The sequence below is a fragment of the Tauraco erythrolophus genome, chromosome 11, assembly GCF_009769465.1.
Source record: "Tauraco erythrolophus isolate bTauEry1 chromosome 11, bTauEry1.pri, whole genome shotgun sequence".
Taxonomy (NCBI): domain Eukaryota; kingdom Metazoa; phylum Chordata; class Aves; order Musophagiformes; family Musophagidae; genus Tauraco; species Tauraco erythrolophus.
Window position 1 is genome coordinate 983,663 of NC_141475.1, and position 23,655 is coordinate 1,007,317.

The 23,655-nt window shown below is 49.8% G+C and overlaps 1 protein-coding gene across 1 annotated transcript; it reads left to right on the plus strand.

The window, feature by feature from the left end:
* Window positions 1–2,892: 2,892 nt before the first annotated feature.
* BOK (BCL2 family apoptosis regulator BOK) lies at window positions 2,893–21,842 on the plus strand. Its single transcript, XM_009989262.2, has 5 exons — window positions 2,893–3,120; window positions 4,003–4,382; window positions 8,943–9,071; window positions 16,248–16,411; window positions 21,691–21,842. Exons 2-5 carry the CDS (start codon window positions 4,160–4,162, stop codon window positions 21,814–21,816), a joined length of 642 nt encoding a protein of 213 aa, XP_009987564.1. The 5' UTR covers window positions 2,893–3,120; window positions 4,003–4,159; the 3' UTR covers window positions 21,817–21,842.
* The last annotated feature ends 1,813 nt before the right edge of the window (window positions 21,843–23,655 follow it).

Below are 23,655 nucleotides of genomic sequence, written 5' to 3' on the forward strand. Positions count from 1 at the left end.
CTTCTCTCTGAAGGGGAACCTCCTGTGGCAGGCAGGGGCTAGCAGGGTTGGTTCCCAGGCTCCCTGGCTATTAACTGTGCGTCTTGGCATCCCTCTGCTTCTCTAAGTCCTTCCTCTGCAGGTGTTTTTAAGTCTTACAGTGTGTAGTTTCTGCTGGAATTGTTGCAGGCTGTGCGGAGTGGCTGGGATTGGCACTCCGAGGCGAAACAAAACAATACCTCTGATAGAAACCAGGCTGTGTTGGCTGGACACAAGGCTGGGAAGGACCTCCTAGGGGACTCGGGGTTATCCTCGTGCTATCGCAGGAAACCGTATCGTGCAGACCCTTTCATAAGCTTAGTGTGCTCACAATTAGCTATTTTGCTCCCACTGCTACTGTCAAAAGGCCCTTCCAGAGACGGACTTCTCTAATGGTTAAACTACTCACTATGGAGCACAAGCTGTCCACGTTTAGACTCTGATGTGTTGTCGCTGATGTGGTTTCTCTAGGCTTTGCTTCCACTTGATGCACTTACAAAATGCAGTCGTGTCTCTGTGGTCCCCTGGTTCTGCTAAATGAATGCTCCAAGCCTTTTTGGTCACCCCATCGGAGACTGGCAGGAGCTGTGGTGTGGATCCAGTTGTTCCGTCCAGAATGTTGTCATGCCAGTATCAGCTACATGGGGACCAGTGGTTTTGGGGGCAGCAAGCTGTTTCTGCACTGTTTCCTGATGCTCCTTTGCCACAAGGGTTTTTCCAGCATAAATCTGGAAGATCTAACTTCAGATCTAACTGAATCTTCATAAACTCCAGATCTAACCTCGGAGTGTTGTAGCCTAAAGATACTATGGAAAAAGGGCCTCAGGTTACACCGGTAGCTCCTTGGATTTTAACACCCTGTTCTTTTGCAGTCAGCTGAGCACTGTGTCCTGTGGTTTCATCTATTTTTACTTACAGAGGTATCTTTCAGTGTGAAATTGTATTTTTAGTGCGTAAATAATAGAGGTAGAACACCATGCGCTGGTGGTGGGTGGGGGTTTTTTAATACAAAGCTTGGTTTATGCAGCCTTCGTGTTTCCAGTTTTTGTGTCTTTACTGCAGGGTGGAAGTTGAGGGGGTGCTGCACACTGTGACATTCGGGCAGGGAACACGTGGGATGGGTTTGGCACCCGCTGAGAGCTGGGAGGCACCGTGGCACTTGCGTGTTTGCCAGAATTCTGGGGAGCATTATCGTTAGTTAAGCAGTACTGATATTCAGGCGTTCATCTTTGTTTCAGAGCTCCACTGAATAGGCACAGCTTAAATAGGGCTGCTGTTTCAAGCTGTCAGCTGCTGCAGGAAGCTAAAACATCATTTTAAATGTTTTTTCAGCCCTTGGAGCTGCAAAGGCAAAAATCTGCTTTTCCAAGAGACCGTCAGGAGCACTCTGCAGAGAAGGCGTGGGTTAGGGACGAGCAGGAGCACAGGATTTCTGGAGTCTCGATTCAGGGACGGGCCTGTCTAGAGCGACTATATTTAAATTTGGGGAAGGTTAGTGGACAAAAACAAATTTCTGAGAGAAGCTTTGAGCAAATACTTCTGGTGCTGGAGATGCACAGTCACTATTGCCATCCTGACATGATCATATCAAGCTAGGCCAGGGGTCCCCAGCTGGCTACTGCTGCATCCACGAAGCTCTCCGTAACCCTGCTCCTTTCCCAGAAGCCAGCTCAGAGGATCTGTCGCCGGAGGGAGAGCAGGCTGTACCGCAGCCCCCATCCCAACACAGCAAAGCATTCTCCAGCAATCCAGTTAATGGCAGACTGAAACATATGCTCTGCGTTAAGCCTGTGTGCGAGTTGTGTGTTGGATGCTGGCCAGAGTATTTCATACATCCTATAATAAGGGGTTTTTTCACGCCGTTAATTTGTTCCTTTTTTTAACCGAGACCGGCAGTGGTGCAGGTTGTGATCAACACCTTGGAGAGGTGTACTTGCCTCTGTCTGTTCTCAAAGGTGACAGGGGTGAGGTGGCAACCTCTTGCTTCTGACCTCCTCTTGGAAAGGCTGTGTTTCCAACATGCCACGTACCCAGACATTAATCTACAAATTGTTGTTTGTTGGGGAGAATTTGTGTCCGGGCTGGTAGAATTTCTTGTCTGCAGGAAACTTCTAATTCTGAAACTTCTTTTGTTTCAAATCATAACATAAAAAGGCAGCGTTTGCATGTGGTCTGTTGGGTTGAAACGGTATCACACATGCATGGGAGAAAAGTTGAGCGTTGTGGCATCGATACGATAATGTTGCAACAAGAAGTTGATGTTGAAATTAATTTCTACGTACACTGGAACTAAATGAAATATTTTCCTTAAACTTTGTATGTTAGTTTTCTTAACACATGGAGATGAAATGGACACGTTCTGCACAAACTATTTCCTAGCAGCAAACCCTCTGAAATTTTTTTTTTTTTTAATCAGACTACTCGTCGTTTGGGGGAATACAAGCACTGCTTGTGTTAGCCCCGAGCTGTAGCTCTCTGTTAATCACCTCCATCGTTTCAGATTGAACTGGCACAACTAGCCCACCGCTGAAGTATGATGTCCTGCGGTTCTCCAACTCGGCTGCGGTCTGAAAATGACTGGCCAACACCGACTCTGCACGAGCCGCCGTGGGAATTCACCATCTATGTCAGCAATGCATTCATCGCTTCCTCTTAGAGGATCCAGAAATTATTCTCCTGCCCTCACCCTGAATATGAGTCCTTGAACGGAGCCCCTGGGCTCTCGCAGTAGAACAACGGAGAACCTCCTTAAGGGAGAAGAAAGGGGAGGAGAAAGCGTTGCTCTCTGGCTCTAGCAACCCCACCTCCTGGTTATTTCATCTTCCTTACAAGGCTAAAGCTAGAAGCTCTCCTCTGCTGCCTGGCTCCCTTAAAAGCAGCAGAGCAAGCCCCGAGGATCCCGGTGGAGTGCCGCTGGGATGCGAAGCTGAGGGACATGGGGAAGGAGGCACTGGCACAGCGGAGAAGGCTGGTGCTCTCCAGAGAAGTGGGACAGTATCCTATGAATCCTAAACCAGGTGTTCATTGATGCAGATCTTCCAAAGAAACATGAAACCAAACCCAGAAAGAAATCACTGAGGGGGAAAAAGTGCAACATGAGAGGTAAATATATTTTTCATTGGGACAAAGAAAAATAACTGGCTTTATTTTGTTTGAAAATTATTCTTGTAAGTGGATGTCTAAAACTGGGGACTGAAAAACACTATTACTAACATCTGAATAAAGACTGGTCTGACTCTGGCTTTGAAAGCAGCACTGGGCTAAGAAGTCAGATCAACAGATGAATTCAGGTGACTGAAGAAAATCTGAATTTTCTTTTTAGGCATTCACACCTGAAAACTTTTTAAAAATCTGCTTTTCTGTTCTGCTCTCTCTGCTATTGCTAAAGGTTTGCGAAGTAGTATGCACTTTGCTTTGGGGAAAAAAAAAAAAGTAAAAGAGAAAGAGTGGCAGAACCAAAACCTAAACTGAGAATGTGGCAAACTGTCTCCAGCGAGACATTTCAAACGCTCCCGTACCGCTGTTCTTCCAAGAGTGCCATTTCTTCAGAAAGATCCATGACCTACTGAGCTGGAATGTCTATTGACATCTGGTTGAGGTTACTTGTAGCTGGTATTTGGGATTCAGTTTTTTTCCAGTTTAATTGAAACAAGCTGAGATTGTCCTTCGCATTCTATGAATTGTTTCCACGCTCTGACCCTCTCATCTCTCTGAAGGGTAATTCTAGGACTGCTAGATCTGAACTGGGAAAGAGCAAACACCTTGATAATTCCAAACTGCAGCCCTTCTGTGGGTCATGCTGCCAGTGAAGGTCAGAGCTGCTGAAAGGCAGAAGACCTTGCCCCTTGTCTGTGAGATGCACCGAGACAGATGTTTTGCAAATATGATACTACTGACTTTAGCATAACTGTAAGGTCGAGCACCTGGGCTTCTGTTTTACGTCTTTGCAATGCTAGAGGGCTTACTGGTTCTTTTATTCACCAGGTGAAATGACACACTGGCCTTTTGAGAATAGCTGCTGGGGGCTGTAACGAACCAAGAGACCAGAGGATAAACCACGCAGCTCCTGCAGATTCTCATCTGAGGCGTCGGGTCGGCCTTCCAGCGAGCGTGTGCCGAGGTGTGGGCTCAGCGGCCAAGGATGGAAGTGCTCCGCCGTTCCTCGGTCTTTGCTGCGGAGGTGATGGAGGTTTTTGACAGGTCTCCCACTGACAAGGAGCTCGTGTCCCAAGCCAAGGCTCTCTGCAGAGACTACATAAATTCGAGGCTGGTTCGAGCGGGCGTCAGCTGGAGCAAACCTGAGTACAACACACCGGTGCCTGGGGGTAAGCTGGCTGAGGTGTCCACCATCCTGCTGCGACTAGGTGAGTCCCTGCGGGTACGGGTGGGAACCCAGACCTATACGGAGCCATTCAGGCCACACTAAGATTTCTGGCATTGATGAGTGCCAAGAGGCTTTTCATGTGATGATACAGAGGTTTTTCTTCTCTGCTTTGGGCATTTAGATTATTTTTTTTTTGGTGATCTTCCCTGAACAGCTCCTTTACCTGCGTTTCCTCAGTCCCTTGGAGCACTGCTCAGCACACTCTGCAGAACTACTTTTTTTCCAAGGACTTGCAACGACTGAAAAGCATGATGCAGTCCAAGAAAGCCCAACAGCAAACTGATGTTATCTGCATAAGACTCCAGCTGTGTAACAGTTTTCCCAGTAGTTTCAGTAGCCTTTCTCAGCTTGGCATTTTAACAGGTCTTGCAGTGTTTTCTCCAGCCGCGGATGACTTGGCTGCTGTGACACAACCCAAGCTGGCACCTAGTAGAGTGCTGCTGCCTCTAGACTTGGGCTTTGTCAGTCGCCCACCCAGCTGCAAAGATGTTTAATTTGGGGATAGTTGCTTAGCCCGTGTGCATCGAAGGTTTTATAAAAGCTGCTTTTCAGTGACAGTGTGTTGACGGTGTGTTTAATTTTCCTTTGCTTACCCTAATCGTCCAGCGAGACAGGAGTTTTCTTGCTCCTTGTTGGAGCGAGGAGGATGGCTGGTGTTGCCTGGCTGCTGTTCAGTGCCCCAACTAGCCAGCCCCATGGCCAGGTGGCTGCCAGGAGAGCGATTTGAAGGTTATGCCTGTAGGCTGCTCCACGAAGACGTGGAGTTGTGCTTGAACCAGGAGCACCCTCTGAATGCTGACGGTTGCCTGGCCTTTTGCTTTTGGTTTTAGCCTCCTGCGTGCTCAAGTCACGCCGCTTGTCTTTCGGGATCTCGACACTCTCATTCTTGGAAGTTGCTTCCAACATCCCTCTTTGCCTGCAGGCTGGTGTGTATTAGTTCATGTCTGGCTTGGAAACTACCACTAGCATTTGCATCTGATTTAATTACACTAAAGTTCAAATAAGTCTGGTGAAGTAACCTTCAGCTGGGCCTAACTAACTCAGGACCAGGCTGATCTCTCCACTTCCTCCCCTTTCTTTTTCCTTCTGTTTGATATTATCCCAATTTTCTTTTTTAAGGCATAGCTGTGTTTCTTTTAACTGACTCTTTTTTTTTCCCCCATTCATCATTCATTCTTTTTCACTTTTTCTCTCCTATGCTGACTTTACTTCTATTTTTGTTTCCAGTTTGGTCTTTGGGATTTTTTTTCTTCTTCTGTCAATCTCTCTGCCTCTTTGTCCTCTATTTCTTCTCTGTCTGAGTTGGGGGTTGAGATTTGTTTGCTTTCAACCAGATCTTCTGTGGGTGGCCAGGAGCATGTTAAAGGGCAAGCAGGTGGCAGACTGGATCTGAAGGCGTCTCCTGGATGACTCTCCTGTTACTTACTTGTGTCCAGATGGAAAGATTTGGCTGATAGTCGCAGGAACTTGGCACCTTCTCTGAGCAAATGTGCTTGGAGAGCGCCATGTGGTACCCATGCAAGAAGAAGGGTGAGCAGTCCTCCTTATTAGGATGAAGTGTTGCTTCCGAACTGTTTGTTCAGAAATGCTGCCTGCCACATGGCCTGTCCCTTTCTTTTCCACTTGGCAGCTATAACCAGTGCAAGGCTGAGTGGTGTCCAGCTACCTGCCCCAAATGGTAGTCCTTAGCTGCTTCCTAAGCAGTGCAACAAGCCAGACCAGTTTTTTTCCTCTGTGATGGTGCTGAGAAGCCTGTGGAGATGGGAAGTCAGAGTACTTCCTAGCCCTCTTGCACATGCTGAGGCAGTAGAGGGTCTGATGAGCTGGTTGGTGGGCCAGCAGAGGCGCTGGGCACAGGCCATGCGGTTGCAAAGTCTTGGGGAGTGAGAGCTTGTTAGCTCAGTGAGGCTTAGCAGCTCGTTTGTACAATTAATGAGTCAGAGGTGGTAAAACCTAATGATATGGCTAAATGAGACACCTCAGACCAACCTGCTGTTCAGAGATCTGAACTTGTCCTTTCTGCGGCCAGGACCCAGGCAAGCACCCTTTCACCTCTGCACTGAGCTTCTGCGTGTGGGAACTGTCACTGCTGCCGTGCTCGTTCCTCCGTGATTACTGGAGGAAGGAGGAGAAGCACGGAAATTACTCTAAATTTTGCAAAGTGCGCAGTTGGGCATCTGAACACGGACACAGAAGACTGCCACACGTGCTGCTGGAGAGGTCCTGGGGGCCCTTGGGGCAGGGAGTCTCCACGAGCCTGGAACTGCCGTTCTTCCCTGGATGCTCTTGTCTGCCCTGTGCGTTGCTGCAGGGCAGGGCCTGCTGGAACAGCATGTGTACCTCCAACTGAAACGGGCCCTGATCTCATCTGGGGCCTCCAGGCGCTGCTTGTTAAAAGCTGTAAGGGTGGCAGGCTACCAAGTGCTGATCCCAGGCTCCCGTGCCTCCCTCTGCTAACCCCGGGCAGGGCTATCCCTGTTTCCTTGCATTTACAGGGCAGCCTGTGCAGAGAAAACAGCTGTTGAGCAGCACGAGTGATGTTTCCTCTTATCAGGGCTGACCATGTGTTGGCAGGGCTTCCTCTTGCCATCAGATTGTGTGGGACAATCCCACATGCACAAAGGGTCTGGAGAGCTCATCTGTGGAATTCTGTAGAGCTGGGCTTTGCCCATGCTGTGCTGAGGGCCAGTTAAACAAATTAAGGATCAGCAGCTAATGACTCTGTAACAAGCTCCTGACGGGGGTGGCATCTTCCTTTTCAGTTCCTGTCTAAATGAAATTTTCAGGAGGATCAGTTGCCCTCTGACTGGGACAACTCATCTGGGTCTTGCAGTGGGATGTAAAGCTGTTGTGACAGCTCTTCTCTTCCCCTGGCTGCTCCAGAGCACCCTTGTGCAGGAGAAGGACACAGAGCATCCTTCTAAATCTAAACCAAATAGGACCCTCCATGCACAAAGGGCCTTGGTCCCATGCGATGTTTGCATTGTGTAATGCAACCTCATTAATTAATTGCAACTGTGCAACCCTCGTTAAATATACAGCAAGTTGAGGGAGGTGATTCTGCCCCTCTACTCTGCTCTCGTGACACCCCACCTGGAATACTGCATTCAGCTCTGGAGTCCCCAACACAAGAAGGACATGGAGCTGTTGGAGCGGGTCCAGAGGAGGCCACACAGATGATCCAAGGGCTGGAGCACCTCTGCTCTGGAGATAGGCTGAGAGAGTTGGGGCTGTTCAGCCTGGAGAAGAGAAGGCTCCGGGGACACCTTCCAGCACCTTCCAGTACCTAAAGGGGCCACAGGAAAGCTGGAGAGGGACGTTTTACAAGGGCGTGTAGTGACAGGACACGGGGCAATGGCTTTAAACTGAAAGAGGGGAGGTTTAGGTTGGATATAAGGAAGAAATTTTTCACTCAGAGGGTGGTGAGGCACTGGGACCGGTTGCCCAGAGAAGCTGTGGCTGCCCCATCCCTGGCAGTGTTCAAGGCCAGGTTGGATGAGGCTTTGAGCAACCTGGTGTAGTGGAGGGTGTCCCTGCCCATGGCAGGGGGGTTGGAACTGGATGATCTTTGAGGTCCCTTCCAACCCAAACCATTCTGTGATTCTATGATCCGTGAACCCCTATAGAGAGAGAAATCTGTTGGAAACTGGGCTTTAATATTTCTGCTGCTCAAAAATTGTTTGTTCTGCTACGGAGGAAAAGCTTTACGGCTGTTGCCCAAGCTCCATAGCTCAGATATGTGGGAGGAGGTTCTCTGCTTGTCCTTGGTATTTCCGTCTCGGTCTTCAAGCTGGCCTAACACCTCCAACCATTTCCCAGCTGGGGAGAAAACAACCTGGAAGTGAAAGCACATGTCTGTGTGTGTGTGTGTGTCAGGACCCTTGGTGCTGAGGAGTCAGCCAGGCAAATGAACATCTCTTTAACTGTTTGGAGGAGGCAAAGGACTCCAGATCATTGCTCAGAGCCTGCGTGAGCATGAAATGGCTGAGCTGATAGTCTCTTTGCTCAATTAACGTCGTGCAGCTCTGGGTGGGTCCTTGGCTTTCATCAGCCTCCAGCATTCTTGAGTCGCTCTCGTCTTGAGGCTTTTTTCGTACAAGTCTGATGGGGTGTTGGGAAAGGGCGGATCTCTCAAAAGCTTATGTAGATGTACATGCCTCCTTTTTCGCTTCTGAAGAAAAATGAGGTGGCTTTGCTTATCTGAGGCCTGTCTCCTGTGTTGGAGGAAAGGCAGGCAGCCAGCCTGGGAACATCATTTCTGTCGGAGATTACTGCAGCCACAGCACTGGTACAGGGCCACTGCCTGTCCCCGCTCCTTTAGGAGGCCCAGGCACAGGGAATATTAGGAAAGCAGGGCGCAGGTGGCAGGAAGATGCATCTAAGTGACCCGACGCACTCTGCTGCCTGTTTAAAATCCAGTGGAGCCAGGGTTCAGCCTCTTTGGCTGGAGGGATACATGGGGTGGCCCCAGCTGTAATTCCTACATGGTGAGAGCAGGACTTGGTGCTCTGCGTGCTGACTCCTGACTGTTTGCTTCCAGGGGATGAGCTGGAATACATTCGCCCCAACGTCTACCGGAACATCGCCCGCCAATTGAACATCTCGCTGCACTCGGAGACGGTGGTGACGGATGCCTTCTTGGCAGTAGCTGCCCAGATTTTCACTGCAGGTACTGTGCCCTGACAGATATGCAGACAGGGATGGGCGGAAAGGAACAGGATGGAGCCAGCGCTCTCAGAGAAGGCATGTTTCTGGGATGGCCTGCAAGGTAGGGCCTGGTTTATGGAAGGGCTGTGGGCAATTTGGCAGTGTGCCCTGCTTTAATGATGTAATGAGAGCTCCTCTATGTTCTGTTGTTCTGGCAGGGAAATGCCCTGTTTTATTATATCCTCCTGGCAGGTTCTTGCTCATTCTAGAAGGCATCTCCTGCCTTTCCTCATTAGGAGGTGGGGTTACCTCATTGCACAGGGAGGTCACTCATTCCAAGCTCCTTTGTTCACCATTGGCAACCGGAGAAGATTCATTACATGGGAGTCTCCCATGTTCCAGCTCATGCTGCCGATGCGAGGAGCCAGAACCAACTCATCACAAGGGAGTTCCTCTCTTTCTGGCTTCCTTTCCCCCAGCAATAGCCAGAACTGCAATGGAGCCTGTTGCTTCCAGTTGTTGCTTCTCTCTCATACTTCAAGGCTCTCTCATAGCCTCAAGGCTAGTGGCTCCAGACAAGCAGGTGCTTTGAGCTTTCTCGCTGCTTAGATGTGAATGTTCTTCTGCTTCTGTTTGACTGGTCCCAGAGCTGATTGTCAAAAGTAAAGGCACACTCTGTGCTGTGTTCCTGCGAGGGAACCTCAGCCTCCCTGAAAACAATCCCTGCCTGTGGCTGGGAGTGCCATCTGGGAGGATCAAGGGAAGAGAAGCATTTTACATGGAGATTTTTCAGGCAAATCCTGACACGGTTATAGGTTTTCTGCAGTGTCTTGTTGTGTTGTCTGTGGAAGGGGCAGTAGACGTTAGAGACTGGAAACAAAAGAAAAAAAAAAAAGAAAAAATCCAAAGACAGGTACTTGCTAGCAGCATAGCAGTGTGAAAACACTGGATCCAGTGGCATTGACTTGGGAATGTCACAGGAGGCAGTGATTCTTTTCACTTTGGGAGCAGCTGGTACAGGATAGAAGTCCAGGTTTCTGTTGTACTTTCAGACAGGCTTCTTCACTCCAACCCTTTTTATCTTCACAGTCAGCTGTGCATCTTCATACGTATGAACTGCTTGGGAACCACTGGTAGCCTGGAGAAGCCCTGTGCTGACATCCAGGACTTCGGATCTGGAGTGTGTTACGGCAGAGAGCACAGAGCCTCTCCGGAATCACAACAGATAACAAAATAGACCTCTGAGAGGCACTGCTCAAGCAGGGCTCCTGCCAGATTGAGCAGGGCAGATTTACTGCCCGGATCAGGGAAATTGAAGCTGTGCCATAGGAAATGGATGGAACTGGATTCTGTAGCTAGTACTGTGGCCCTCTGCATGCTTTCAGAGCATGACTGGAATGCAGATTGCCTTGGCACTGGGCTGGCTCGGGAGGCTGTGTGGGCTCAGAAAGCAGGAGCTGGGCAAGCATGGCAGGAATGTCTGAGTGTGGCTGTGTTCAAAGTGCAGGTTGCCTGTCTTGTCGCTTGGGGCTGAGCTTTACTTGCGTCAAGGTTTACGGAAAGACGAAGGTCAAGTTTGCAGGCTCAGGTAAGTAGGTTATCTTCTTAGATAACTCTAGCTGACTGCCTCCGAACTGGCCCACCTCCAAAGCTGAAGTGGCACAGGGAATTGAGCCAGAGAGGTGGATGGCTGCGGGTGGAGCAGACCGTGCGTGCTGCTGTGCTGCGTAAACATGGTGCTGGGGAGAAAGCCCTGCTGGCTTCTGGCAGGCCTGCTCTCACCAAGGAATGTGGACGGATTCATTGACAGCTGTGGTTTTTGGTGTTCTTCAACTTCTCAGCTCAGGAGTCCAGTGAAAAGTGTGGATGGTTTAAAATGTTTTTTGTTGAAAATAACGCCAGAAATTGTAACTCTTGGTTCTAAACTTGGGGTTTTCAGGGTAGTAAGGAGGGGATCCAGACTCAGCCCTTTGAGGCTGGCAATGCTAGAGACTTTGGGAACACGACAGGAGCCCAGGCTCAAGCTCTGTTGCTAGTGCTGCCCCGTGCCTAGGGACACTGTGCTGCCAAACTGGCTGGCAGTTGGCTGGCTGCACAGGGGGTGGATTCAAACCTTCCCAGTGCTCTGTGTGCTCTGGTTTTTCTTCTTTCATCTCTGCCTCAGAGCAACTAACAGGATAACCTGTGAGCATGAAGCTGGGGTTGTGCATTCTGTTGCTTTTATCAGTTCATTATTGTAATTTATCTTGCTAGAAGGCTGCTGAGTGGCAGAGAGGGAGGAGTTGCTGATTTTTAACATTCCTGGATCTCAACTACAGTCTCAAGACTCAGCATTTAATGCTAAGTCCAGCAAATCGGAGTTGGGTCTGGCAGCCAGACATTCATTCCTTTTTTTTTCTTTCCCTCCCCCCCCCCCCCAACTTCATAGTTCAGAGGAAAGAGGCTCTTATTGAGCAAAGGAAACCAGAGACTCAAGTGCAGTCTGAGTTTTCGTGCCAATTACCAATGGCTAAAGCATCTCGGCCTGTTTTTCACTGTCCAGTTTATTGAGAAAACAGCTCCAGCTGACACTGCAGCGCCTAGACAGTCTGGGGAGCCCCGCTGGTCACTCGCAACACCTTTCCAGCAAGGGAGTGGGGGATTGTGACCCTATCTTGCTGGAGAGATTTTCTGCTAAATCTTTTACGTGGCCTTCTTTCACACTCTGATCTGTTTTTGAGTCTTCACACTGTAGCTCTGGCTGTGCTCACTTGCTGTCTGCACTGTCTACAAGTCTTGACTAAGCACAAGACCTAGATGGACCTCTCACAAAGGCAAGACTGAGGACATCTGGCATCCTTATTGGCCCTGCTGCATGGGTGCATTGTGCCATATTTGACTTTACTGCATTGCCTATTCCAGTTATCTCAGGTTTGGCTTTTCTCTGGTGTAGCAAGGACAGCACGAATCCAAATTACAGCAAGAGAACATAGGCAGAAGGTGAGCAGGTCACAGAGCATGGTGAGGCTCAAGCTGTGTTTTGCGTCCCTGTTTCCATACAAGCCGTTAGTTATTCGGAGCGAGGAGAGCCTGTCTGCGTGGAGGTTGGCACTGCAGAGCCCTGACCTGCTTTGGATGTTAGAGGATCTGCAGCAGCATTGCTTCTGTGACGATACCACTGGTTCTGGTGTGTGGCCCAAAGCTGCTCTGCAGACAGCAGGAGACTTTCCACTGACGTTAACAGGCTTTGGATTGGGGCCTGGCTGAGCTGGCATTTACATTAGCTGTTGAAGGAAGGGGTCACTCGGTGGAAAAACAGAAGAAGAAAAGGAAGATGCATTTTCCTTTCCTAAAGGAAGCGGTTTCCTCCAGTTGGTAGGAGCTGCTAGGCATGAGGGCTCTCTCCAAGCTTTCATCCTGGTTTTGTGGTGGTTTAGGGGCTTGTAATCAGGATTGCTTGGGCCACAGTGAGCCCTGTACAACAGGGATGCATGGGTAACGGGTTCTTGGGAGAAAATGCTTTCCCCTGCAGGAGCAAATGCGTCCCACTGCTTCCTCGTTGCTTGGGCCCTAGAGTTGAGTTTCCGGCCTTGTGCACATCCTTCTTGGCTTCCTTCTGGCCACTAGCAGAAAGCGTGTTGTGTCTGGCTGTACTCTCCCAGCACTTGGTCATGTTTCTCTTAGGTCTGCCTCGCGGGTCGGGCTCGGATGCCGAGTGGAGCAGAGGGAAGTTAGTTTGACTCTCCTTGGGTAGCGCGGTGCTCTGAGACTCCGCGCAGTCGTGTCTCGTGGCTTCTTGAGCTCTCCGTGGGGCAGGCAAGCTGATGTGCAGCGGGAACACTTTCAAGAGCGGTCCTCTCCTGCTAATTCATTTTCCCCCGGGCTCGCCAGTGTTTACATACCTTCAGCTGCATGACTGGCCTTGAGTCTGCAACTTGTATTTCTTATTTTTAAAATGCCTTCTAAGCAGCTTTTCACATTTTCCGTGTCCTTTTCTTCCCTCTCTGTGAGCAGAAGTTTCAGAGCTTTCTCTGGTTTGATCACTCTTTTCTGAACAGAGTTTTCCGTTCCCTCTTGCCGTGAGCTCCTGTGCATGCCAGTCCGCACAGTGGGAAGCTGTGAATAGCTTGTTTCTCTTGGTGCTGAGTGCCCATTTCACCCAATCTGGATGGCAGCCAGACCTTCCGAGGAATTTACAGCCAGACCATGTGTCTTCTCTGCTTGTGTGCAGTTCCAGCTTATGCCAAGGGATGCATCAAGCCAGTGTTACCCTAACCCTGGCTGGGACACCACAGCAGGCAGAGACACTGCCCTCTCGGTAGATTGTGCCCCTTTACCCCTGCCAAGGGAATCCTTGAACAAGAAAAATTACTGGAGCTGGTGTCCTGGAAGGGTGCAGATAGGGAGTGCTGCGGCCTGTTCCCCTGCCCTGCCTGGGTCTGGACAGCTGCTCGAGCCCTGCTGGGGCAGAGGGACCAGCCGCAGGCATGGCCCAGCTTTGGTCTAGAGTAGAGACATCCGCTCTTCCCTTGCTTTAGGGCTCCCCCACAACATCTGTGTGAACAGGAGCACAGGCTCCTGTGCCCTTCTGTCTTGAGTGAGGAGCCCAGCCAGCTGTCTCCATCTTCTGCCTCCAGCAGTGACAACAGAGGAGTTTCCATGCCGAGAAATCAGGAAGGGATTTCCTCCTCTCCCACCCCTGTGGCCCAGCTCTGCTGGCAACAGGAAGAGCAGACTGAAAAATTGGTTTGACCCTTGGAGGCGTGCTCTGTAAAGAGGAGGATAATGGGAAGTGACCACTGAGCCCTTCACATCCATCACCACGATAAGCATCGGCCAACAACTCGCCCTCTTTGCTGACCACGTGAAGGGGAGAGGGGCTCTGCCCGTGTGCTGGGGGAGCGTTCACGTCGTGCAAGTCCTGCAGCAAGCACCGCTGCGCAGCAGCCGTGGAGAGAAGCCAGAGCTGAAGGGCTTTCTCTCCATCCTCCCTGGGAGGAGACACCTGGACTGACATGTCCGTAGGACAAACTGCTTTCCTGTGGTTTAGGGAAATCACCGGTCTATTGAGTCCTTGGTCCTTTGTCTTTCAGAGATTGTGGATATACTTTTCTTCTGTTGGAAAGAGAAATTTGGGTTAAAACAAAGTTAATCAAGACTGCAACTGTCTTTCTGTACCAGGCTGGCCTCAGCCCCCTGTCAGTTTTAGTTACTGCCTTGTAGATATCTCAAAGCTAATGGGCTTGCTTCAGATACTTGAGAAAGAATGCCGTCTGTAAAAGCTTGGGAATAAGCCAGTGAACTCTTCCCTGGAATTTTGGGTAACTTTGGTTCCTGTGACTGAAGATACAAGGAGTCAGGCTCCTGCAGCAAAACCTGACTTACACTGAAGCTGATTATAAGCAAGCTGAGGCTCTGGTCCAGGAGATTGTGGTCAGCAAGAGGTAACCCCTTAAAGCCTCTGTTGTTGGGCAGAGAGGTGTTGACCTGCAGCTGACAGCCTCTCTCTTGCCAGGAGAAGCCCTCGGTCTAGTGTTTTCTCCTGCGGTTTCCTAGCCTCTTCCTGGCTCCTTCTGCGGGCTGTCATGGTGACGGGCAGTGTGAGGAGGACAGATAAATGATAGTTTCCCTGAAGTTTACTGCTTTTTTGTTCGTTTGTTTAAAAAACAAAAAGCGAGCGGTTCCTGAGAGCGTTAGTGCGAGTGTCCCTTTTGGGGCACTAAGTGGGAGGGTTGTGGGAACGCTCTGAAACCTGCACGTCTTGGGAAGGAATGTGGGGAGCCTGGAGCTCCAGCCCGAAGAGATGGGTCAGGGTGCCTGAGGATCTGGCACTGTGGCAAGGAAAGAGGGAGACTCTTTACTTCGTTTAAATCGTATTTAAGGGTTTGCTTGCTTAGCTGATAGATTGCTGAGCACGTCCAGTTTCTTGATTGTGTGTTTAACCCCTTCTGGTCCTTAGATCTAGTGACTGAACTAGTTTTTCCTTCCTCTCACCTGTTTTCTTTCTTGTTGCAACCCAGCAAGAATGGTTTTGTGTGTTTTTTAAATACTGAAACTTCACCTGGCTTCTGGCTGCGTTTGGAAGAGACCTTGGACAGACTCCATAGAGACCTAACACTGTAAAATACTTCGCAGGATGCTTGTCAAATACTGCTATTCCACATAATAAAGTAAGAGAGGGAATTAAACTTCCTAGTGGATCCAAAGGAGATCCACGTGCCGTTGTGCTGTGGTAGTTGTTCTATGTGGGTGCAGAAGGGTTCCGTTTCCAGGTCACTGGTCCTGATAAAAGCCTGATGAGGCTGGCTGCAATGTTCAAGCATGGAGGATTTATGCCCAGTGGTGTTGGCAAAGTGCAAGGGAGACCCAGGGACGTTGGCTGGTACCCAGAACTGGGCTCGAGCACTTATCACTAGCACGAACAGGAAGATGACTGCTGCTAGGACGACTTCCATGGAGCATTCGCTGCTGGCAGGTCAGCCTAGCAGGAAGGCTGTTTTCTGGGAGATTAGATAACTGACCGACACTCCATCCCTGCACTGCCTTCAGTAGGACTGGATATGCAATGTTAAGTGCTTTAGGCAGAGTGGCCAAATTCTTGGAGCTGCCTGGTTTTCAGGTGGAGACTGAGGTGTACTCCTTACATTAAGGAGGATACCAACCCTCTTGGCCCTGTAGCTTTCCCTACCTTTTTTGCTGTGATGTCATGGTAGAACTGACAGTGCTTATCTCATGTGTGCTTTGCATGTGACAGCGGAACAGTCTCCTCTGATCTGGCAAAAAAAAACCAAACAGGAACACTTTGTCTAAAGGGTGTTTAAGAGGTGTGCTGGTGACAAAAACCCCACATTGCCCAATGGCAGGATAGACCACAGTGGTACACGTTTTCCCTCTTCTGATGATGCCTTTGGGCTGCTTTCTCCAAAGCTGTGCACCCAGTGCTGAGAGCTGGTCAAAGCATGCCCAGGTCAGATCATTTAATTCTGCTCCTCCAGATGGAGAGTCTTCCCCAATCCTGGTTGTCCCTGCCTATGGCAGGGGAGTTGGAACTAGATGATCTTTGAGGTCCCTTCCAACCCAAACCATTCTATGATTCCATGATTCTTTTCCTTCGTGGTGGAGAGCATGCAGAACTGTGGCTGCACTCGAGCTCGGAGTCCTTTGACTGTCAAGACTGAGCTATGTGTGTAGATCTGAATGACTTTTCTTCTCTCCGTAGGCATAACGTGGGGCAAGGTGGTGTCCCTCTATGCTGTGGCAGCTGGGCTGGCGGTGGACTGCGTGCGGCATGCGCAGCCAGCCATGGTCCACACCATCGTCGACTGCCTGGGAGAATTTGTCCGCAAGACCTTGGTGACATGGCTGAAAAGGAGAGGAGGCTGGGTAAGAGACGCTGTCTGATCAAGCTTGCTTCCACACGTGCAGGTCAGAAAACATCCCAGTTAATGAAAGGGAGAGTGTCCCCACTGCAGCTTTGTGCAGAAAAACATCAAATGAGGTTCTCTTCCACAGCCCTGTGGCCACCACTGTCCTATTCACACCTGTGCTAGACTCCATATAGCTCTGTTACTGCCTCATGGTCCCATCCTCAACTGCATCAGCTCTTCTGCTCCTCAGCTTCCTGTGTAGCTGTGCCAGACTAACTCAGTCCTGACCCACCGGTGCCTCTTCTGTTCCTGACCTGAACATCCCTGGAGCTGCCAGCCAGTCGTAGCGGGAGACTGTAAATAGGGGTCATTCTCTTGGGCAGCTGTTTTCTAGAAACTGAAAAAAAAATGAGGCCGGCCAACTGAATTCCCCTTTCACCTGCCCCACAGGTGCCCAAGTCAAAGCTTAGTGTGTATTAATGTGACTTGCCACTGTAAGGGATTTTAAAGGGATATTACAATCTGACAGGTTGTGCTGTTTCCTGACCTGGCTCTGATGATGCTCCATGAATAACCTCTTCTGACGTAGCTCAAATTGAGGCATGCTTGTGCTTTGAAGAGTGCTCGTTACACCCATTGACAGTGGGAGGGCTCGTGGCTCTGCCTCTGGCCTACTCCAAGACTGTGCGTAAGGCACGGTGCTGCTCCGCGTTGGAGTGTGGCTCCGTATCGTATGGCTTTGAGCATCTGATTTCTTTGCTTCTCCCCACACCCAATGGGAAATACAATGCTTCTGTGGAGGATGGTTCAGAGCAAGAGCTTTACTTTGGTGCTGTGGAATAGCCAGACACCCGTCTAGTGACCTCCCCAGGAGACCGAGGTGACTGCTTGGCTACGTTGGCAGTTGGCAGCTGGGTGATGTACATCTGTGCCAGGGTCTCTGTGCCTTTCTGGCAGGGATATAGACCTCCTCGGAGCAGTACAGCCCAGAGCACTTTGGTGTACTGCCTGGCAGATGCTGCCTAGAGCTAAATACCATCATATGACACCACTGAGCTCGTGGGACCTCTTGTTCCCAAGGCGTGCACTCATTCCAGGCTGAGCCACCGCAGCGAATTCCCTCCTTTCTAAGAGGTGATATTTATTCTTGAGCCGTCAGGAAATGGTCAGGCTCCGCACCCTACACAGATCAGAGGAAGGAGGAGGAGGATGTCTTTTTCCAAACTGAGCCTTGCTGCTCTGTGCTGAGGCTTCCCAAGTGTGCCTGTAGCTGATTCAGTCCCCTAGTTTCCCCAGGAGTGAAGGCACCTTCTCGATGCAGGGCAACCGGAAGAGTGACGTCGTTCCGATGTTGGATCCCTTGCATTTGCTAAGCGTCATTGCCTCCTTAGATCACCCTTGCCCTCTCTAAAACTGTGCGACCTTCGGGCCAGCTGGGTCAGGGAAGTGTTTGACTGGGCTGAGAAATAACCTTTGATTTGAACGCCCTGATCCGTTTCATTTTGCATCCGCACAAAAAATTGTGCCGAGGTGGGTGAAGAGGATATCCTGGGAAAGCGACTGATTAAGTACCACTGTTCCTGCCTGTGAAATCCCTGCCTCAGGATCGTTTGAGGCTTATTTTAACTGGGTACCTGTAGAGCTGGTTGAAATGTATTCTCTGAAACAATTTTTCCTTTGGAAAAAATCCAGTTTCATTAGAATTGAAATGTCACGTAGGAATGTGTCTCCTCCTAGTCTCCAACTAATTTTTTTTCCTTGTTTTGGTAAAACACGCATGTTCTGATAAGTTAGCATCTCATTTTAACTTTTGTACTACATCATTAGAGTTCAAAACAGGGTGTTTTGGTAGTTCCAAATAGATTTTTTTTTTTTTTTGAAAGTCCGTTGCGTAGCAAACAAGCCACAAACCCCATCCCCTGACCAGAAGTGGTTCTTTGCAGCTGAGGAGATAAGCCCTGTCTGCTGCTAGCTCCTTCTGGCCATCATCTGTCTGGGTGGCCAGCGCACGTCTGTTGGAGTTGCTGAACCCATGCTGCTTGCTCTCAGGATCTGGCCCAGAGAAAGGGGAGCCAGTCTCGCTGCCCCCAATCAAACAAAATGACTGTAAAAGCTGATGGGTTGTACTGGTTGCAGCCTGTCTCCAGTATATCAGCAATTAGTATCAAATTATTATCAGCAGTTTTGGGCTGCAACACGGGGATGTTTTCCCTCTAGAAATGAGTGGTTCCTTCAGTCTGGAGGAAGGCTGCTAATCCTCTTGCCATGTTGTGCTCTGCTTCGCTGAATGTTCTTCCTCTTGGTCTAGGCACTGCAGTGTGAAATTTCCCGGCCTTGTTCACAAAGGGGCCAGACGAAACAGCTCGGTAGCAGTGACCCTTTCATCTGCTGCCCATCCTAGCTGGTTGTTAGTTTGTCTTGGCATGGAGTCCTTGTTTCCCCTGTGCGCGTGGCCCCCGGCTCTTACGCCTTGGCTCAGGTTGAGGCTGCCAAGAGGAACCACCGTGCTCTGAGCTGTTCCAGAAAAGCCATCGTGGAGACCTTGGAAAAGCATTTGAAAGTCTCCACTCAGCAGTAGGTTCCCATACAGCTTCCATAGGGTGGAGAAAGCCCCTACCCCCCAAAGCCCAGCCCAAAACAAACCTCTTAGGAGAAACAAGGAATGTGTAACCCCTTGAGGCATTCTCTCTCTCTGGGGAGAGTTTGCAGCCTCACTAGTGGCTTTACAGTAGAACAGAAAGATTATTATTTTTTTTTTAGCAACTCTTACCTGCGTTTGCTCCAAAGAAGAGCATGCGACTTGAACTTGTTTGAATAATTAACAGGCGAAGATCAAACTGCCGTTGCAACGGTTTATCAGTGCCTCACAAGACTCAAAGACCTGTTTGATTAAGTAGCTTTGAAATTTTTCAATTCCACTGCCTTATCAGGTGTGCTTTGTTTGGATAACAAAAGCTAAGGCAATGCCGTTGATCTAAGCAGGCACCACACAAATTTGTAAATGCTTCTGACTACAGCTCCTCTTGATTAGCTGCGGTGAGGTTATTGGGCATAGCACAGCTTTGGGGAGTTCCTGCTTTCTCTCGAAGTTAACCCTCTGCAGCTGTAATCAACCTGGTGTGCATATCTGGGCCTTGTGCTCGTTCCCAGGAGGGACTAAAGCCCTTCACAGCTGAGGTTTCTTATTGGTCACCCTCCCTAACATCTGCATACGTGTTCAGGTGGGTACTTGCACTTCGTGATGTCTCGTGGCTAAAGAAACAGCTTGACACAACTGTGTTGTAGGGATGTGCTGGTCCCTCAAATTGTACAGGCTGAATCAGTTCAGACTTTTAAAAAATGCCAGTAGGGTGTTTGCTAAGCCATCATTGAAAGCATCTGGGCAGACCCATTTTACTTTCCTCCATGATTAGACATAAGAAAAAAATTGTTTACAATGAGGGTAGTGAGGCACTGGCACAGGTTGCCCAGAGAAGCTGTGGCTGCCCCATCCCTGGCAGTGTTCAAGGCCAGGTTGGATGAGGCTTTGGGCAACCTGGTGTAGTGGAGGGTGTCCCTGCCCATGGCAAGGGGGTTGGAACTAGATGATCTTGAAGGTTCCTTCCAACCCAAACCATTCTGTGATTGTATGATACAGATAAAGTAAAATACCTATAACCACCGGTACTACATTGCAGCATCTTCTGTTACGTGCTATCTTGGCTGCTTGCTATGTTTGCTTGTGTAGCTATAGGCAGCAGCATTTCCACACCTTGGTGTTCAGCCTCAGGAGCACTCCGCGTGCTGATTCAGCTTCCTCCCGTCATCCTGTTTCTTCCCGTCCTTGAGTGCCTGTATTCCTTCCTCCTGCGATCTCTATTTGTCAGTTATTCGTGGGCTCAGTGTCTCCTAATGCTCCCCAGGGAACAGCGGTGCGGGGTGATTGAGTGTGCCAGCCTTTCAGACTTTCTTGGGAGGGAGGAACTGTGTGGGAGGCTGTTGAGGCTGCTGTCAACAGATCTTTGGTCTGTAGATGACGGTGGAGTCGGTTAGTGTGGCTATGTTCACTAATCGGACCCAGGGGTTTGTCCCTTCAGTCCCCCTTCTGTTTTCTTCTAATTATCGCCACGGTCAGTCAGGGAGGCTCACCCATGTCTTGACCACAGGCAGAAATACTGGAAAAGATTAGTGGAGCATTCAGCAGCTCTCGCGTCCCATTTTACGGAAGGAACATCTCAGGGTCAAGAGTCTGACTTCCTTCTGCTTGGTCAATGAGACTTGTGTCAAAAGGCAAACTCAGAAGACTGCTGAGCTGAGCTTGTAAAGAAAAAGCTTTTGAGGCTGATGAATATTTTCCCTCCCTGTGACTCAACTCTTGTTCTTATTTGCCACCCAAAAGCCATTTCTGAAAACCACATTAGGTTGATGGGCTAACAGTGCACGCGTTGTTACAGAGCTACAGTCCGTATCTCCTTGTGCTGGACTGAAGTTTAACCACAAACTCAATTTTATTGTTGGCAGAACTTGAATTTGTTCCTCCCACCAGAAGATGCAATTTTCTATCTACCTCGGTCCTGTTTGCTTTACCCTCCAGGTGTTTTCCACCTTCTCCTCCTGATGCCAGCTGAGATCCTGTCTTCATGAATTTGCTGGACTGTTGTTAGTTTTTATTCATTGCAGGCCAGCTTCTATTCTTGTTAATACTTGAAACCAGCTGCCCAAGTGATCTTTAAATCTAGCCCACGCGTCTGGGAGGCATCTCTGCCAGCACACATATTTCCACAAACAAAGCTTGCATTGCCTGAGATGTAACTGGAGGGGGTTGGCTTGCTTGGACGAGTTCCAAATAAAACATTAAGGCAAGAGAAAAAGTTCAAGCAACTTGAGCTGATATTAAACAGGACAACCTCTGGGAAGCATCTTGCTTTACGGCAAAGGATGAGAATGCTGATATTGCCAAAGCTTCCTAGCCCTTTTGAAAAGGGGAAGAAAGTTTCTTTTATTTAGCTATTCAAAATGGAAAATGCTTGACAATCTTCCTGCAGCACTTCTTTCCTCAGGGGTGGCTGAAAGGGGGACCTTTGCCTTATCAATGCGGAACGGAGAAAGTGTATTTCACAGAGCTCCTGAGCCTGATTTAATAACTCGTGGTGCGTGGAAGCGTCAGAGCAAGCGTTTGTGGCTGTTGGCGGCGGGGCAGAGCGGTGCTGCAGCGGTGGTGGCACGGTGCCGTTGGGGCTGGGAGAGTCCGCAGTGGTGGTTGGAGTGGTTCTGGGCATCTCTCTCTGATGGTTTCTCTTCCCTCCTCCTCGTTAGGCGGACATCACAAAATGCGTGGTGAATACCGACCCCAGCCTCCGCTCCCACTGGCTCGTGGCTGCTGTTTGCAGCTTTGGTCACTTCCTCAAGGCCATCTTCTTCGTCCTGCTGCCTGAGAGATGAAGCTGAGTCGCCAGCTGCAGCCCCCCCACCCCATCTCCTCCCCACCTCCAGAAGCAGTGGTGATGGCAATCTCTGACGAGGAGGAAGAGAAGAACTGGGACAAACAAAAGGCTTGTTCTCCTCTCCCTTCAGCTGAGAGCAGATGATCAACCACAGTCTCCTTTTCGCAGCCACAGAAGCCTCTCTCACCATTAATCTTTTCCAGAGCCTTGTTTCTCTGGGCGACTTGTGTGCGTGGCCTGGATGTTGCCAGTCCCTGGGCACGGCACGGTCAGACATCTGTTCCTGCTGGTTGTGTTGCATGCTTATGCTAGGGCCAGGCAGAGGGAGAGGGGAAGGGGAAGGGGATGATATTTGAAATGGGAGAGAAAATAGGAGAGGGGGAGTGCCTCCTCCACTCCACGTGAGTCCCCTTTCAGTCCTCACTCACCTCGCGTCGGTTCTTCTTGTTACGTTTGTGCTTAACTCCATCTCCTCCTTTGTCCTGAACTGACTCGGCGGGCTGTGCCCGCAGCACGGTGGGGAGATGATGCAGCCGTGGGCTTTCAACATGATCAAACCAAACGTCCTGTCATCAGACGCTGCTCCCCAGCGTGTCTTGGGAAAGACTCGAGGGCAGTTGCACGAGAGCGAGGGGCAACGCCTCCAAGCGACAACTCGGGATTGGATTTCATCATGAAGAAAAATATTTTCTCCACTGAGGTTTCATCACAGCTAAGCATGTAAGTAGGGAAGGCCCCGGGGGCACGGGCAGGAATTAGGGAAACAGTAAGTGAAGTGTCTGGCGTTGGGAAGGGGGAAAGTTGCGTCGAAAGTAGCTGATTTATGTTTCTCCTTTAATGTCTTCGAAAGTACAGCTCGCAGTCATCTCTGTGGCAAACAATAAAAGAAAATAGGTGGTGTTTAACTATTGCAAAGGGTATTGTATTTGTTTCCAGAGTTAAAAATTCCAAAAAAGGCCAGAACAGTGCAGAGACAAACACTCAGGCCATGCTAAAAATACTTCAGCTTTTCCCCTGGTAGAACATGTTAACGTGTTAAAACTACAACTCGCCTGCTTCATGCTGGGAGTTTAACCCGTGTTGTTACCGTGTCAGGGACGTGCTCTTCTCCCGGATGGAAGCGGGGCCTCGCTGCTGCTGGCAGGGGAAGCCACGGAGCCTCTTCTCTGCCACAGCCTCGCAAGAGACACCCTGCTCAGTGCCTCGCTCCCGAGAGCGTGACGCCAGAGAAGGGCCGTTCTGGAGCAAGAACATGTTGTGTTGTAGGAGTTTTTGCTGGGTTGTTTGTTGTTGGGTTTTTTCTCCCTGAATTCCCTCCCACACCATGCGTTTTAGAGGAACTTTACCGTTGGCTGTCCAGAAGTTACTAATGGGGTTGAGAATCAAGCAAAGCCTTTACTTTTTGGTTATGTCTGTGTGACAGGCTTCTGGCAAAGGTTAGTAGCACTGTGCTCTGAGCAGCAGAACAACAGGCAGAGGATACGTAGGTGGTTATGCCCTCGCACGATCCTGCTTCCAGCTGGGCAAGCCTTTGGCACCTCTGATGCCTTGGCACGCAGGTACTGGGCTCAGCTTTACCCGTAGCACTGCACTCGCAGTGAAGGGTGCTTTACTGGTTCCGTTTACTAGTATTTTTTTGATAGTGAAGTAATTCTTGTGGAGCAAAACTGTTACAAGACAACCTCCCTCTGTCCCAAATCCCCCAGCAAAAACACTCACCAAGAGGGAGAAAGCCTCCCGTCCTGGGTCGAAGCCGTGTGCTGCCTTTGGCAGTGTCTGGCAGGCTTTGGCTACGCTAGGAAAAGTTAGGGAGGAGGTTGTACAGACAAAATTCCCA